Source organism: Narcine bancroftii, chromosome 13, assembly GCF_036971445.1.
Source record: "Narcine bancroftii isolate sNarBan1 chromosome 13, sNarBan1.hap1, whole genome shotgun sequence".
Lineage (NCBI taxonomy): Eukaryota > Metazoa > Chordata > Chondrichthyes > Torpediniformes > Narcinidae > Narcine > Narcine bancroftii.
In genome coordinates, this window is record NC_091481.1 from 64,352,724 (window position 1) to 64,366,331 (window position 13,608).

Here is a 13,608-nt window from a genome sequence, read left to right on the forward strand (position 1 = left end):
CTTATTCTTGTCCTGAGAGTTGGCACTTCCATACCGGGCAGTGATGCAACCAGCCAGAATGCTCTCCACGGTCCACCTGCAGAAGTTTGAGAGTCTTTGGTGACAACCGAAACTCCTCAAATGCCTCACAAAGTATAGCCACTGGTGAGCCTTTGTGATTGCACTTTGTTTCCCTGGAGAGGAATGAGAGATTTGATAGGGATGTTTAAAATTACGAGGGGAATAGACAGAGTAAATGTAGGTCGGCTTTTACCACTGAGGGTGGGTGAGATACAAACCAGAGGACAAGGGTTAAGGGTGAAAGGGGGGAATTTCTTCTCACAGAGCAGTGGGAGTGTATGGAGATAAACAACCTCAGAATTGGGGCGAAAAGCACCTAAGCATCGGAAATTAAAACATTAATTGTTCCTCGATCTACATATTCCGCCTGTCCTGTTTTAATTTTACCACTCTCTCGGCATTTGCGATTTAAAAACGTTTGGATATCAATGGCGTATCCTGATGACATCGTGGAAACCGCTCTATCGTCAGCGGGACGGGCTGAGCAGATCACGTGGTCACGCATGTCGGCGCCGAGGAACTACGTCACGTTAACGCCAGCCGAGTCTCCGCAAGTCACGTGATGAAGGAGCCGCCCAAGGGAGGCGAACGTCGCAGGGACGCCGAGCTCGAGGGCACGTGAGGGGGTGGTGACGTCGCCAACTCACGCTGGGCGGACGACGCCGCGTGCGCCGGGGGGGGGGGGGGGTTCGTCACGTGACGCAACAGGAGGCGGAGGGGAGGCCACGTGACGGGAACCAGCCGACGACCGGTAAAAGGGTCAAGGCGGCCGGGCTACGAGGTCGCCCGCCAGGTGGGTCGGTGGTCGGGGCGGGGCAGGGGAAGAGGAGGAGGAGGATGATGATGATGCAGCGGGCACCGGGCCCAGGAAGCGGCGGTGGCGCTGAGCCGGCCCCGTGGGACAGCTGCGGGCTGCTAAGGGGGGCGACGGCCTGCTCTGCCTGTGCGCCCTTGCTGCCCTGCGGCCCAGCGCTGAGGTGCAGCACCACCTGGCCTGGTTTCTCCTTGAACAGCGTCATTTGCCTGCACTTGCCCACTGGAGATTGTCCAGGGCTTCTCAACCTTCTTCCCACTCACATCCCACCTTCAGTAATCCCTGTGCCATCGGGGCTCTGTGATTAGTAAGGGATTGTTTAAGGTGGGATGTGAGTGGGAAGGGAAGGTTGAGAATCACTGCTCTCGACCCAAATGTTACTGAAACATTTTGCTTGAGAGAAATTGTCATTGGCCCATTTCCTTTGGAGTTCTGAAACCGTGCACATAACGAGTCAATCAGGGACAATTAAAACTTTTCCTTCTCACCCACATCGCACCTTAAGTAACCCCTTACTAATCACAGAGCACCGGATGGCTTCGGGATTGCTTAAAGTGGCATGTGAGTGGAAAGAAAAAGGTTGAGAACCACTGCATTACTCGTTGGCTACCATATAATTATAACAGGTGCAAGGTATACCCTGGTTTACAAATTACAAAAATTCTCTTTTGCAGAAGGATTTGAATGGTCAAGTCACTTTTATTTATTGTTAACTGCTCGCACAGTAAAGGCAAGATGGCGTTTCTCCAGGACGACTGAGCATATTTACATATAAATTAGGGTTAAACACAATAAAATATTAAGATGTATACCGTAAAAGTCCATGGAACACTATCCACCTATGTTCTGGGAATTCAGGATCCTGATGGCTTGGGGGGGGAAAAACTGTGGGCCAATCCAGTGAGGACCTGAGTGCTACGGTACCTCCTACCAGATGGCAGAAGGGAGAACAGTTTATGTGAGAGCTGTTGCAGTTTTTCACATTGTTTATTGTGTTTCACCTGCTTTGGGTGTTGTAGATGTCCATCGTGGTAGGAAGAGAGCCGCCAATATCTTTTCCACTGACTTCACTATCCTCTGCAGGGTCTTTTGGTCCGAGGTGGTACAGCTTCCAAACCAGGTGTGAAACAGTTGCACAGGATGCAATGAGTTTTCACTTTTACAAAAATAGCTTCCAATAGTAGACAAGTAAAGCACAAAAAGATGTAGACATCGTGATTGAAGTAAAACACATAAAATGCTGGTGAAACTCAGCAGGTCAAACAGTGTACTTTATATAGCAAAAATAAAGGTACATAACCAATGTTTCGGGTTTGAGCCCTTCATCAAGTTTGGCTAACATCGACTGAGGAAGTTAATGTTAATGCGATCAGGTTGGAGGATGTCCAGGCGGAAGATAAGGGATATGTTGTTCCTCCAATTTGCAGGTGGTCTCAGTCTGCCAGTGCATAAGACCATGGACCAACATGTTGGCATGGGATGGGGAACTCAAATGGGCTTGGTCTGGATTCCTCCCCCCCCCCCACCCTCTAGCCAGCCTTGTCTTTATCCAGAAACCCTCCTGTTTTTTGCTTATTTCTTGAGAAAGGGATTAGGCTTAAAATGTCGGTAATATATCTATACCTCCTCTGGACGCTGCGAGACCGGCTGAGTTCCTCCAGCATTTCTAGGTGTTTTTACTACAATCACAGAGTTTGCAGACTTTCATGTTTCACTCCAAATCCAATAGAAATACATGCATTTTGTTTTGCATGTTTGTCATAAAAATTAATTGGCAGCCATCTTGGATACAGTCAGCTCCTGAAATATATATATTATGATAGCATTGTTTAACATTTCAAAGGGAAGGTAGATTTTATGGTCTCATTCAAAAGACATTTCTGGCAGTGCAGGACTTTCTCTGAGCTGGAGTTTGAATGAAGAATTAAAATACTGCCAAGCCAGTATTTTGTGCAATTTTTCTCCTGGCTCGTAATACTTCTTTATTTTCATTATGTTCTTCTCCACCTTATACGTTTGTGGTATTTCGTATTTTTTTTTTGTCTGCCAATTCTCTTTTTGTTATATCTTCCCTTGTTGCTAGTTCTTTTTCTGTACTTACTATTTCCCTTTCCAACTGTTCTATTTCCGGATTGTAGTCCTTTTTCATCTTAGTTACCTAACTTATTATCTGCCCTCTGATGAAGCCTTTTATTGCATCCCATAATATAAATTTGTCTTTCACTGATTCCGTATTTATTTCAAAGTACATTTTAATATGGCGCTCAGTGAATTCTCTAAAATCCTGTCTTTTAAGTAGCATGGAGTTTAACCTCCATCTATCTGTTCTTGCTGGGATGTCCTCCAGTTCTATTGCTAATAACAGGGGTGAGTGATCAGATAACAATCTAGCTTTATATTCCGTTTTCCTAACTCTCCCTTGAATATGGGCTGACAACAGGAACAGGTCAATCCTTGAGTATGTTTTATGTCTACTCGAATAATATGAGTATTCCTTCTCCTTTGGGTGTTGTCTCTTCCATATATCCAAAAGTTGCACTTCCTGCATTGATTTAACCATAAATTTGGCTACTTTGTTCTTTCTGCTAGTCTTTTGTCCAGTTTTATCCATCTTTGAATCCAAATTAAGGTTAAAGTCTCCTCCTATCAATATATTCCCCTGCGTATCTATAATCTTCAAAAAAATATCTTGCATAAACTTTTGATCCTCTTCATTAGGTGCATATATATTGACCAAATTCCAGAGCTCTGAACATATCTGACATTTTAATATTATGTATCTCCCTGCTGGATCTATTATTTCCTCCTCTATTTTGATTGGTACATTTTTATTGATTAATATAGCTACATCTCTGGCTTTTGAGTTATATGATGCTGCCGTTACGTGCCCTACCCGCCTTTCCTTAATTTCTTGTGTTCCACTTCAGGTAGATGCGTTTCTTGCACGAATGCTATATCCTTCTTTTCTTTTTTCAGTAAATTTAACAGCCTCTTCCTTTTGATTTGGTTATGTATTCCGTTAATATTTATAGTCATGTACTTCAACATGGCCATCTCAAACTCTGTTTTCATCTGATTTCCGCTTACTCACCACCACCTTTCCCCTTTTCCCCATCCATTTCTCAGTTTTTTTTTTGAACGCCCTGTGTGACAACACTTCGAAAACATAAAATATTTCAACCATTCCCACATCTAAAATTCCCTTAACCCCAGGTGTTCCCCCACCCCTCTCTGAGTCGCCCCTTGTCCCTTGCCGGGCAACCACAACTCCCCTCTCCATTCGGACTGCAAACCCGTTCGCAAGTGTCAACTGATTTCGCAGTGACTACCCTGTGCTGTTCTTAATTTCAATGTCAGATGTCAAAGTAATGTGGATGTATAAACTAACTCCCTTTTGTGCTTTCCCTACATTTGTGTCACCTATCTCTCTCTCGCTCTCTTTCTCTCAACTCACACCATATAATATATATGCATACAGTGTGGATATATAACACACATACACAGAATGCACCCTGATTATTCATCTCCTGTCAGTGATGAGAGTTTCTCACCTCATTGTAGGTTGGCCAGTGATTAAACATTTAGCACTGATGCTCCAAGGTCCCAGGTTTGATCCTGACCTCTTGCGTGGAGTTTGCACATTCTCCCTGACACCATGCATTTTCCCCTGGGTGCTGCAGTTTCCTTCCACATCACAAGATCTGCTCTATGGGAACTCTATCAAGAACACCCTGGCCGGCTGCATCACAGTGTGGTACAGTCGCTGCAGAGAAATGGATCAGAGGTCAATCCACAGGACCAGAAGAGAGGATCACTGGAGTCTTCCTCACCTCCACTGATGTGATCTACCGGGATCATTGTCTGAAGAGGGTGCGCAAAATTATTGAGGACCCCCTTCCACCCTGAACACAGCATCTTTCAGCTGCTCCCGTCGGGGAAGATACAGGAGGATCAGAGCCAGCACCACCAGGCTGAGGAACAGCTTCTTCCCACAGGCAGCGAGAATGGTGAACGACCAAAGGAACTGCTCACACGATCCATCTGAGACTCTTATATTCATGAAACAATATTTATTTGTGTTCAAGTCATATACTTCATTTACTTATGGACCCAGCCCAGAGTATATGAAAGGTTAAAAATAGCCAGAGTCGAAAGGGTTAATCCTCGTAGACTTTTATTACCTTGGATAATCATCCCTTTTTTGCCCTTTATTCCTTTTTGCTTTTCACTATTATTAATCTTTTTGTTTACACAAATAAAAACAAAGTGCTGAAAACACTTTGCCCTTTTCATCTAATAACTTGTTTTATCGATTGTTCAGCAGTTTTGATGAAAGCTTGTAGATCTGAAATATTAACTGTGTTTCTATCTCCACGGATACTACATGACTGGCTGAATGCTTCCTGCATTATTTTGTTTTATTTAACTTTGTGCCACTTTGTGTTTCAGAATGACCTGATTGAGGGGTTATCACCATTCACTTTAAAAAGAAGGACTGTTTCCTTCGCCCAATCTCAGTATGAAAGCAAGGATTTTGCAGTAACTGACAGATAACATGGTTGTCCCCCTGATTGACACACCCACTCCTCCCAACATGGTGGCAGATGTGGTCTTCGTCATTGAGGGAACTGCAAACCTTGGACCCTACTTCGAGTCTCTGCGGAAACATTACATTCTTCCAGCGATTGAGTGAGTATGGATTTGACCAGTGGACGTTTTCATCCAGTGATGCCCTGCGCATGTCCCAGAGGGTGGTGGTACAAACAGTTGGTTCATTTCATGAACTTCAGTTATAAGATAGTAAAGCGGGCATGCAATTGTTATCTTCTGTTTATCTGGTACAGTGATGGAACTAATTGGATTTAAATCCATATCAACATAATATAGACAAAATTCAGTTCACCAAAGTGCTGGAAAAACACCGTTCCTTGAATCCTTGGTCTAAGGTTGCACAGCATCCTGGCTGAGAATATTCAGAGTTACTCCTTGAAAGATTAACTTTTCAAACAGTCTACTGGTATCATATAATATAATGGATGTTAGCTTTTAATTCCAGTGATTAAACTTACATTTTCCTTCTGCACTAGATTTCAGATTTATTGTACCTGCATGACATCACATGCAACCCTGAGATTCTTTTTCCGCAGGCCAGGTAGAATTACCACTCATTGGTAGTGCAAAAAAACACTATATTAAGATTGGTATTCAAATTTCTGGATCATCAGTCCATTACAAGACTACTCTACCTTTGTATCCAACCTCTGCTTCAGCTGATCATTTGGATATTTAGGATAATTTGTCTCTGAGCTCTGGCTGACAGCTGAAAACTCAGTTGCAGTCAACCTGGTGATGAATAGCTTACATAATATTTACACTATTGGTGAGTACTTTTCTGCTTAAAGGGTTTTAGGTAATCCCTTTTGTGCCGAAGATGCTGATGTTTGCTTGCGTTGTACTTCCTTTGAGCAATATATTTGTGAATGAGCCCCTGCAATTAGTGACAGCGTCATATTTTGCCACCCTGAGTGTCAGTGGTGAGGGTGATGATCTGTAGGTCTGCTGCCAAAACTGTTGACTATTTACAATTCAGCTGCTACATTGCAAGATTTTCCCCTCAAGCTCTTTAGTGAAGTTATATATACACACTAGTCACGGACCTGATCGTGCCCCATCTGACCAGGGCTGGCCTGTGAAAACCTCCAGACGGAAATATCCCACTTTGTCCTGGTCCTCAAGTCCAAGTTTGTTGCGTGTATTGAGGTTTATGACACGGCGTTGACAGTGACTGCAGTTCTTTGTAAAAGCTGCCACAGGGACAAATGAGAGTAAAACACGAAAGTCTGCAGACACCGTGATTGAAGTAAAAATGCACAATGCTGGAGAAACTCAGCAGATCAAAGAGGGTACTTTATACAGTAAAGATGCATAACTAATGTGTCAGGCTTGAGCCCTTCATCAAGGACAAATGAACTCTGCAGGACTTCACCTTTTATGATCTTTCATGAATGATCACAGGGGAAGGTTGTTGTGGCATGTGCTGCTGGCTCACTGGCATCCTGTTTGAAGTGAGCACGGGAGGGATTGAGTACGTTGTGGAGGGGATGTGCTATTGCTTGCTGTTTTGCATAGTTTTAGACTCTGCGTAAAGTTTATTCTCCCCACCACCCCCCCCCCCCCCAAACTGTAAAGCAGACAAGTTCTGGTTTCTTTCGTACTTCTGCCCTACCAACTACATTAAAAAAAATTTATGTTGCATGAGGTGAAAAGAAAACAATTTTTTTACTTAAATGTGCCCCCATCCCTAGAAGGGAATGTCGGGTCCCCGTTGAGAATGGCTGGATTGCAGTATGCATGTCCTATCACAGTTGTTGGGGGTCTGCGAGGTTTGCCTGGGAATTGGGTTTGGTTCAGTGCTGCCTCAAAGACCACTGGAAGAGCTTTGCAATCTGTCTCTTCCAAGAGCAAGCGATAATTACCATTCAAAGTGTGCTACAGAAAATGACAGACGATCAGAATTTATTGCCAGGAACACGTCAAGAAGTTCATTGTTTTGCGGCAGCGTTGCAGTGCAACCATTTTTATAAACCACCTTCTAACCATCTAACCGTTTACAGCACGGAAACAGGCTATGTTGGCCCTTCAAGTCCGCACCGGTTCACTTGAACAACTCCACTAGCTCCTCCGCAAACTCCTGAGGAAGTAGAGGCTAAAATAAATCAAAATAGTACAAGAAAAGGTCAAAGTGAGGCGGTGTCTGTGGTTCATCGATCATTCAGGAATCTGATGGGAGAGGGGAGGAACCACTGAGTGCTTGTCTTCAGGCTCCTGTACCTTTTTCCCGATGATAGCAGAGTGAAGGGGGCCTGGCGTGAGTGGAAGGGGTCCATGAGGATAGAGAAAGATAAAATTGTCCCCTCTAGAGTGTATGGCTGGTTAACTTCTGAGAGGTTCTGTGCACAATAGTTCTTGTTTCAGTAGGAAAATGTGCAGAGTCTAAATTTGATGGCGAGTCTGCTGTGGTGCTCAGACAAGAAACTGGAGTAAAGGTTTGATTGTGATGTACTAACTGAACAGGAAGTCATAGCTGTGACCTGTCATCTACAGCATAATGCCTCAAAGCAAGTTGAGACAAAGAGAATCTGTTGCCTTTCCCCCTGAGATCATTAATGAAAGATCACAAAAAGTGAAGTCCTGCAGTAGAAAAGGAGTTAATTTGTCTGTGGCAGCTTTTACAAAGAGCTATTAAGGAGCTTGACTCCCTCTGCTGCTTCTCCACATCTGTGCAGTTTCTGCTGCCGTCCTAAACTCTCAGGATAGATTGAGAAGTACATATATGGGAACTCTTCTGTAAGGTTTTCTGTTCCTCTTTTACAGGTATTTTAACGATGGTCCCCCAGCAGAAACTGATTTTGGCGGTGATGTATGTCATGTATCATTTCTTCATTTATGCTTGAGAATGCTCTTAATTTATGTCTTGCAGTTAGCCATTTTAAAAAAAATGAAACAAGGTGATATTTAAACAGCTGCAAGAGTGAGGGACTGTCTCATCACAAATGCCTCAATTCTTAATAATAGCTCCTACATCGAAACCTGGTTCCTGCTTGTTGCAGCTTGCAGAGCTTGAAGATATTTGAGAGCTCAGCCAACTAATCACACATTACAGCAAAACCCCTGCAATCCAGAACCTACTGGGAAGGGTAGATGCCAGATATATGAATTTTCCAGTTGCTTGAGACTCACTCTTACGATGCCTGATAATAAACAGATTCAAACACAAAAGGCAGTGCAAAATGTAAAGTAAATCAGTATTGAAATCCTTAATTATGTAAAGTTCACTTTCATCAAATAATTTCCGTAACTTACAAAATGTAACTTTAGCTTCGAACCCACTTAACAGGGATGGTTCTTTCAGGAGACAAACAGGAATTATTTTTCCACTGCAAGGTGGATCAGGAACTTTTCTTTCCTTCCAGCAAATAGCAAGATATCCTAGAATAGTTGATGCCTTTAAATACAAGATATTGCATTTTTGTTTGATGAAAATATAGACTAAAAGGAAGCAAGAGTTCTGGAATTGATCTTCATTAATACGGAATAGAAGTTTTTTTTAACCTTTTCTTTTTCGATTTCTTAATCCAGACTTCCCTGTCTCCATTCATGTATCTGATCTGACATCATGTTCATCCTTTTTAATGTTCATTCCCCTTCTCACTCCTTTCCCCATTAACTCCCATCTTGAGTCCCAGGCACCCATTTCCTTGGTGCTGTTCTCAGCTCACATTTTCAGAAGCCATCTTAAAACCCCTACATATGCAAAGGGAAATTTGTCTGTAAATATCCCACTGAAGCAAAAATTTAAAGTTCCTTTATTTTATCATATACATAAATACACGTTTTTTTCCTCTTGTTTTCCTGTAAAAGCCACACATGACAGGAAAAACTGCAGAAGTAGCAGTAAACACTTAGCACAATGGTTCTCAACTTTTTCTTTCCACTCACATCCCACTTTAAGTAATCCTTATGCCTTAGGTGCTCTGATTAGTAAGGGATTGCCTAAGGTGGGATGTGGGTGAAAAAGGTTGAAAACTAGTTTTAATCGTTCCTAATTGACTTGTTATGTGCACAGTTTCATAACTCCAAAGGAAATGGGCCAGTGACAATTTTTCTCAAGCAAAATATTTCAGTAACAATTGGTTCTAGAGCAGTGATTCTCAACCTTCCCTTCCCTCTCACATCCCACCTTAAGCAATCCCTTACTAATCACAGAGCACTGATGGCAGAGGAATTACTTAGTGGTATGTGAGTGGATAGAAAAAGGTTGAACCATTGACTTAGCAGGTCTGGAAGAATCTGTGCTAAAGGAAGTGGTTCTGGTAAAGGGTCTTTGACTTGAATTGTTAACTCTGTTCCTTTTTCATGTGTGCTGTCTAGTGGGCTGAGGTTTCCAACATTTAGTCATTATTTTAGCCCATTATTATGCCCAAGACTTGTCACACAGACCAGACAGTATTTTCTGTCAATGTTCCTTCGCTTTGTCAGTGATGTCCTTTCTCACATCTAATTTGTTTCTCTCTTTCCTCAGTATGGAGGCACACAATACAGTTTGGTTGTGTTCAACACTGTGGACTGTGCTCCAGAATCGTATGTGCAGTGTCATGCTCCCACCAGCAGTGCTTATGAATTTGTCACCTGGCTCGACAGTATTCAGTAAGTTTAAAAAAAAAGTAACAGGCTTGGCTGTTAGTACTCCAATTTTGCAGTGGGTGATGGGGTGATGGCCCAGATTAGTCGCAGTAAAAACACAGAAATGCTGGAGGAACTCAGCAGCAGGATCCACAGGAGCTAAAGGAACATGATCGACATTTCGGGCCTGAGTCCTTCTTCAAGGTATGGGAAGATGCAGGCAGCACCCAAATAAATGAACTAGGAGGGGGAGGAGTTCAGACTGATGGACAAAAGGTGGTAACTGGATATGGAGAAGAGGGCAGGAGAGAGGAAATATGAAAATTAATAAGTGAGAGGGAGGGGGGTGTTGTTTGGCTCAGTGAATGTAGATCTGAGGTAAAAGAGACAGGGAAATGGAAGAAAGAGAGGTACAGGAAAGGAGATGCAAGATGTGAAGTGCGAAAACATAAATGTCGATGTTAATGCCTTCTGGTTGGAGACTGAGACTATCGACAAATTGGAGGAATGACACATATTCCATTAGGTACCCTCCAACCGGGGCTGAGACCAAGGGGAACTTTGGGGGGAGGGGGAGAAGCAACAAGGTGCCACAATGGCGGTAATGGTGTAAATAGAAATCAATATAACAATGTAGCGTGATAGAAATGAATGGATATGAAACTAAGGGTGGGAAAGACTTTGAATGGTTTTCCCGTTGGTAAATAATTTATTACGAATAAAGTCTATTTCTGGTATATAAAATATAGCTTTACCTCCTATGGAATGCTCTGAGACCTGCTGTTCCATCAGCGTTTCTGAGTTTTTATTACGATCACAATGTCTGCAGACTTCCGTGTTTCATCCCAGATTGGTATTAGGCCTGAGTGACTTCATGAAGAGGAGCAGAGAAGATTAAGAGACTTAACCAGATGTTCAAAAATAAGAGAAGTTCGATGGACTGAATAGGTGAAACCAGGAAGGGAGTAAGGGTAAAGTCAGCTGGCAAAAGAGCTGGGAGTTTTAAAGCAGCAAGTTGTCACAGTCCAGATCGAACAGGCAGTGGAAGCAAGTTTGTAACAAAAGGAACTGGTTAGATGCACTAAAAAGAAATGTCAATATATGGGAGAGGAGGAGAGTAGGACTAATTCTTTAGAGCAGCCATTCTTAATGGGGGCCACAGCACATTTCAGGGAGATCATATACTGAAATCATAAAATATTTTTTGCTTTTTATTTAGTTGGAAAAAAACTTGGAAGAAACCAACTAAACTTGACTGCTTCACTGGGAAGGGGACCCATAAATTTTGAGCAGAGTCCTCAGGGAACCATAGCCAAAAAAAAAGTTGAGAATGGCTAGTTTAGAGCTTTCAAACAAGCATGACTAATGGTCTAAGTTTCTTTTAATTTTGTATCCACTGAATCTCATTCAACTGCGATTATTGTTGCTGGTGAATGCAAAAACTATTTTGTGAATAGCCTCACAGGTGAGAATGAATGGAAAATTTGAAAGCTTTGTGGAAAAAGGTATCCCTCAGGTGACTTTTTAAACCTTTCCTCTCTCAATTTAAATCTGTGGCCTCCAGTTCGAGACGCCCCAACCATAGGATAACAACTACAACTTTGGCTCATTGATACCATTCATGATTATGTAAAGTCCCCTCTCAGCCTCCAATCCTGCAGGGAAAACATTCAGTCCTGGAAATATCCACATAAAATCTTCTTTTGCTGCCTTTCTAGCTCAAAGGCCATTTGTGCTTTTCCTAATTCCATGCTCTGTCTTCTTTCGTATCTTTGCCGCCTTCATCGTCATTAAGGCCCACTATCTTTATATTGTTTCTCCTACTATAGTTTTCCATTATATCCATCTTCTGAGCTAACAACTCCTTTAACTTTTTTATCAGATTCTTCCAATTTCCTTTTTAAGTCGTCCACTTCCCATTTCTAAGGCTGTTTCTTGTTCTTCCACCTTGTCTACTCTTTTCCCTATTTCTGTCATGACCATCTCTAATCTACTCACTTTTTCTTCTGTACCTTTTATTCTTCTTTTTATTTCATTAAATTCTCGTGTCTGCCATTCTTTTACTGCTTCCATATATTCTTCAAAAAATTTCCTATCTATGTACAGTCCATTCCCTTTATCTTCTATTTCTCTGTGCAGAGCTTGATGTTCTCCCTTCTCTTCCCCTGTGTCCGCTCCAGGACCTGTGTCCTCTACCTCTCTTCCTTGTATCTGTGTCTCTTCTGACTTTCTTGTTGGGCTGTTTATCTCAGTTTGCAGGGTATTTTATTTTTTATTAATGGTGTTTTGATGTTGGTCCTCTTCCTCTGGGCTGGTCAGCTGCTGTGTCTCTTGATTTTCTTTTTTCATTCTCCTCCCTCCCATTTCCGTTATTTTCTGTATCTTCCCGCTGGGAGCCCTGCTGTCAGGTCTTTCTCAGCTGGTGCCCCCTCCCGTCGGTGATGTCTTTGTCATGCGCATCACGCATGCGCGATTCCTCATGCATGCACCGTTGCGCACCTCTGTTTGGCTCCGTGAGCCATCTTTGTAGTCCTGCGTTTGGTGGGTCGCGACCCTGCGGGGTTTCCACTGACCTCAGGGAGTGGGCTCTTTCCACGGCGGGTCCCTGCTTCTTCGTACAGGTAAGGCCTTCACCTTTCTCTTCCGGCGTCTTTCCTTCTTTCCTTCCCGTTGTTTTTGGCTTTGGTGTCATTTCCTCTACACCTTTATTTTTTATTTGTTGTGGTTTGTGTGTCTGTGGCTTTGCTTTTTCTTTACTTTTTTCCTTCTTTTCTGGAGAGGGCTGGTATTCTCCTACCGACCACTACTCCATCACGTGACTCCTTCCCCATGGTCTGCCTTCCGAAGACAGGATGCCACTGGTTTCTGTGGGGCAGGCTTCTTAGCCATTGTCGCAATATCTGTTTATCTGCTCAAGTGTTGAAGTAGATGCCATCCCACTTCGTTGCAACTGCATGGACTGTCTCAGTTTATTTGTCATAATCAACCTGCATGAAAAGAAAGGCAGTGTATTTGGTTCATTCATCATTCAAGAATCTAATGGCAGCAGGGAAGAAGCTGTCCTTGTGACTTTGAGTGTTCGTCTTTAGGCTCCTGTACCTTTTTCCCGATGATTGAACAGGGCATGGCCTGGGTGGTGGGGGTTCCTTGAGGATAGAGGCTGCTTTTTTAAAGATGTCCTCAATGGAGTGAAGTCTGTTGCCTGTGATGTCTCAGGCTGAGTTTTTTCTTGTGGCGCCTCTGTACCAGACAGTGATGCAATCAGCCAGAATGCTCTCCACGGTACACTCATAGAAGTTTTCGAGAATCTTTGGTGACGCACCCAATCTCAAACACCTCACGACGAGCCTTCCTCATGATGGAATAAGCAGTAGGAAGTGTAGCAGCCAATTTATACATAAGCAGACTCCCAGAGTCAGTGCAAAATCCAGTTAATCTCTACTTTTGACCTTGATTAAGGAATTGTTTTGTCTAGTCTGCCTGGATACCTCTCCCCTGTGCTGTCAAGTATGGGCGCTCGATTTGTCGAGGCTAATTGACATCTGCTTTGT

General features: G+C 43.0%; 1 protein-coding gene across 8 annotated transcripts in view; it reads left to right on the forward strand.

Moving 5' to 3' along the window:
- Positions 1-749: 749 nt before the first annotated feature.
- Positions 750-13,608, forward strand: part of med25 (mediator complex subunit 25) — a 95,289-nt gene continuing 82,430 nt past the window's right edge. For 7 of the 8 annotated variants that reach the window (XR_011348101.1, XR_011348102.1, XR_011348103.1 and 4 more), the window contains exons 1-4: positions 750-853; positions 5,324-5,563; positions 8,249-8,294; positions 9,957-10,081. Coding sequence is in view for 5 of the 8 variants with exons in the window: in XM_069908877.1 (XP_069764978.1) it covers positions 5,430-5,563; positions 8,249-8,294; positions 9,957-10,081 (305 nt within the window). In the remaining 3 variants the exon portion in view is untranslated. The remainder of the gene's footprint in view (positions 854-5,323; positions 5,564-8,248; positions 8,295-9,956; positions 10,082-13,608) is intronic. The other variant, XM_069908881.1, reaches the window with a different exon arrangement.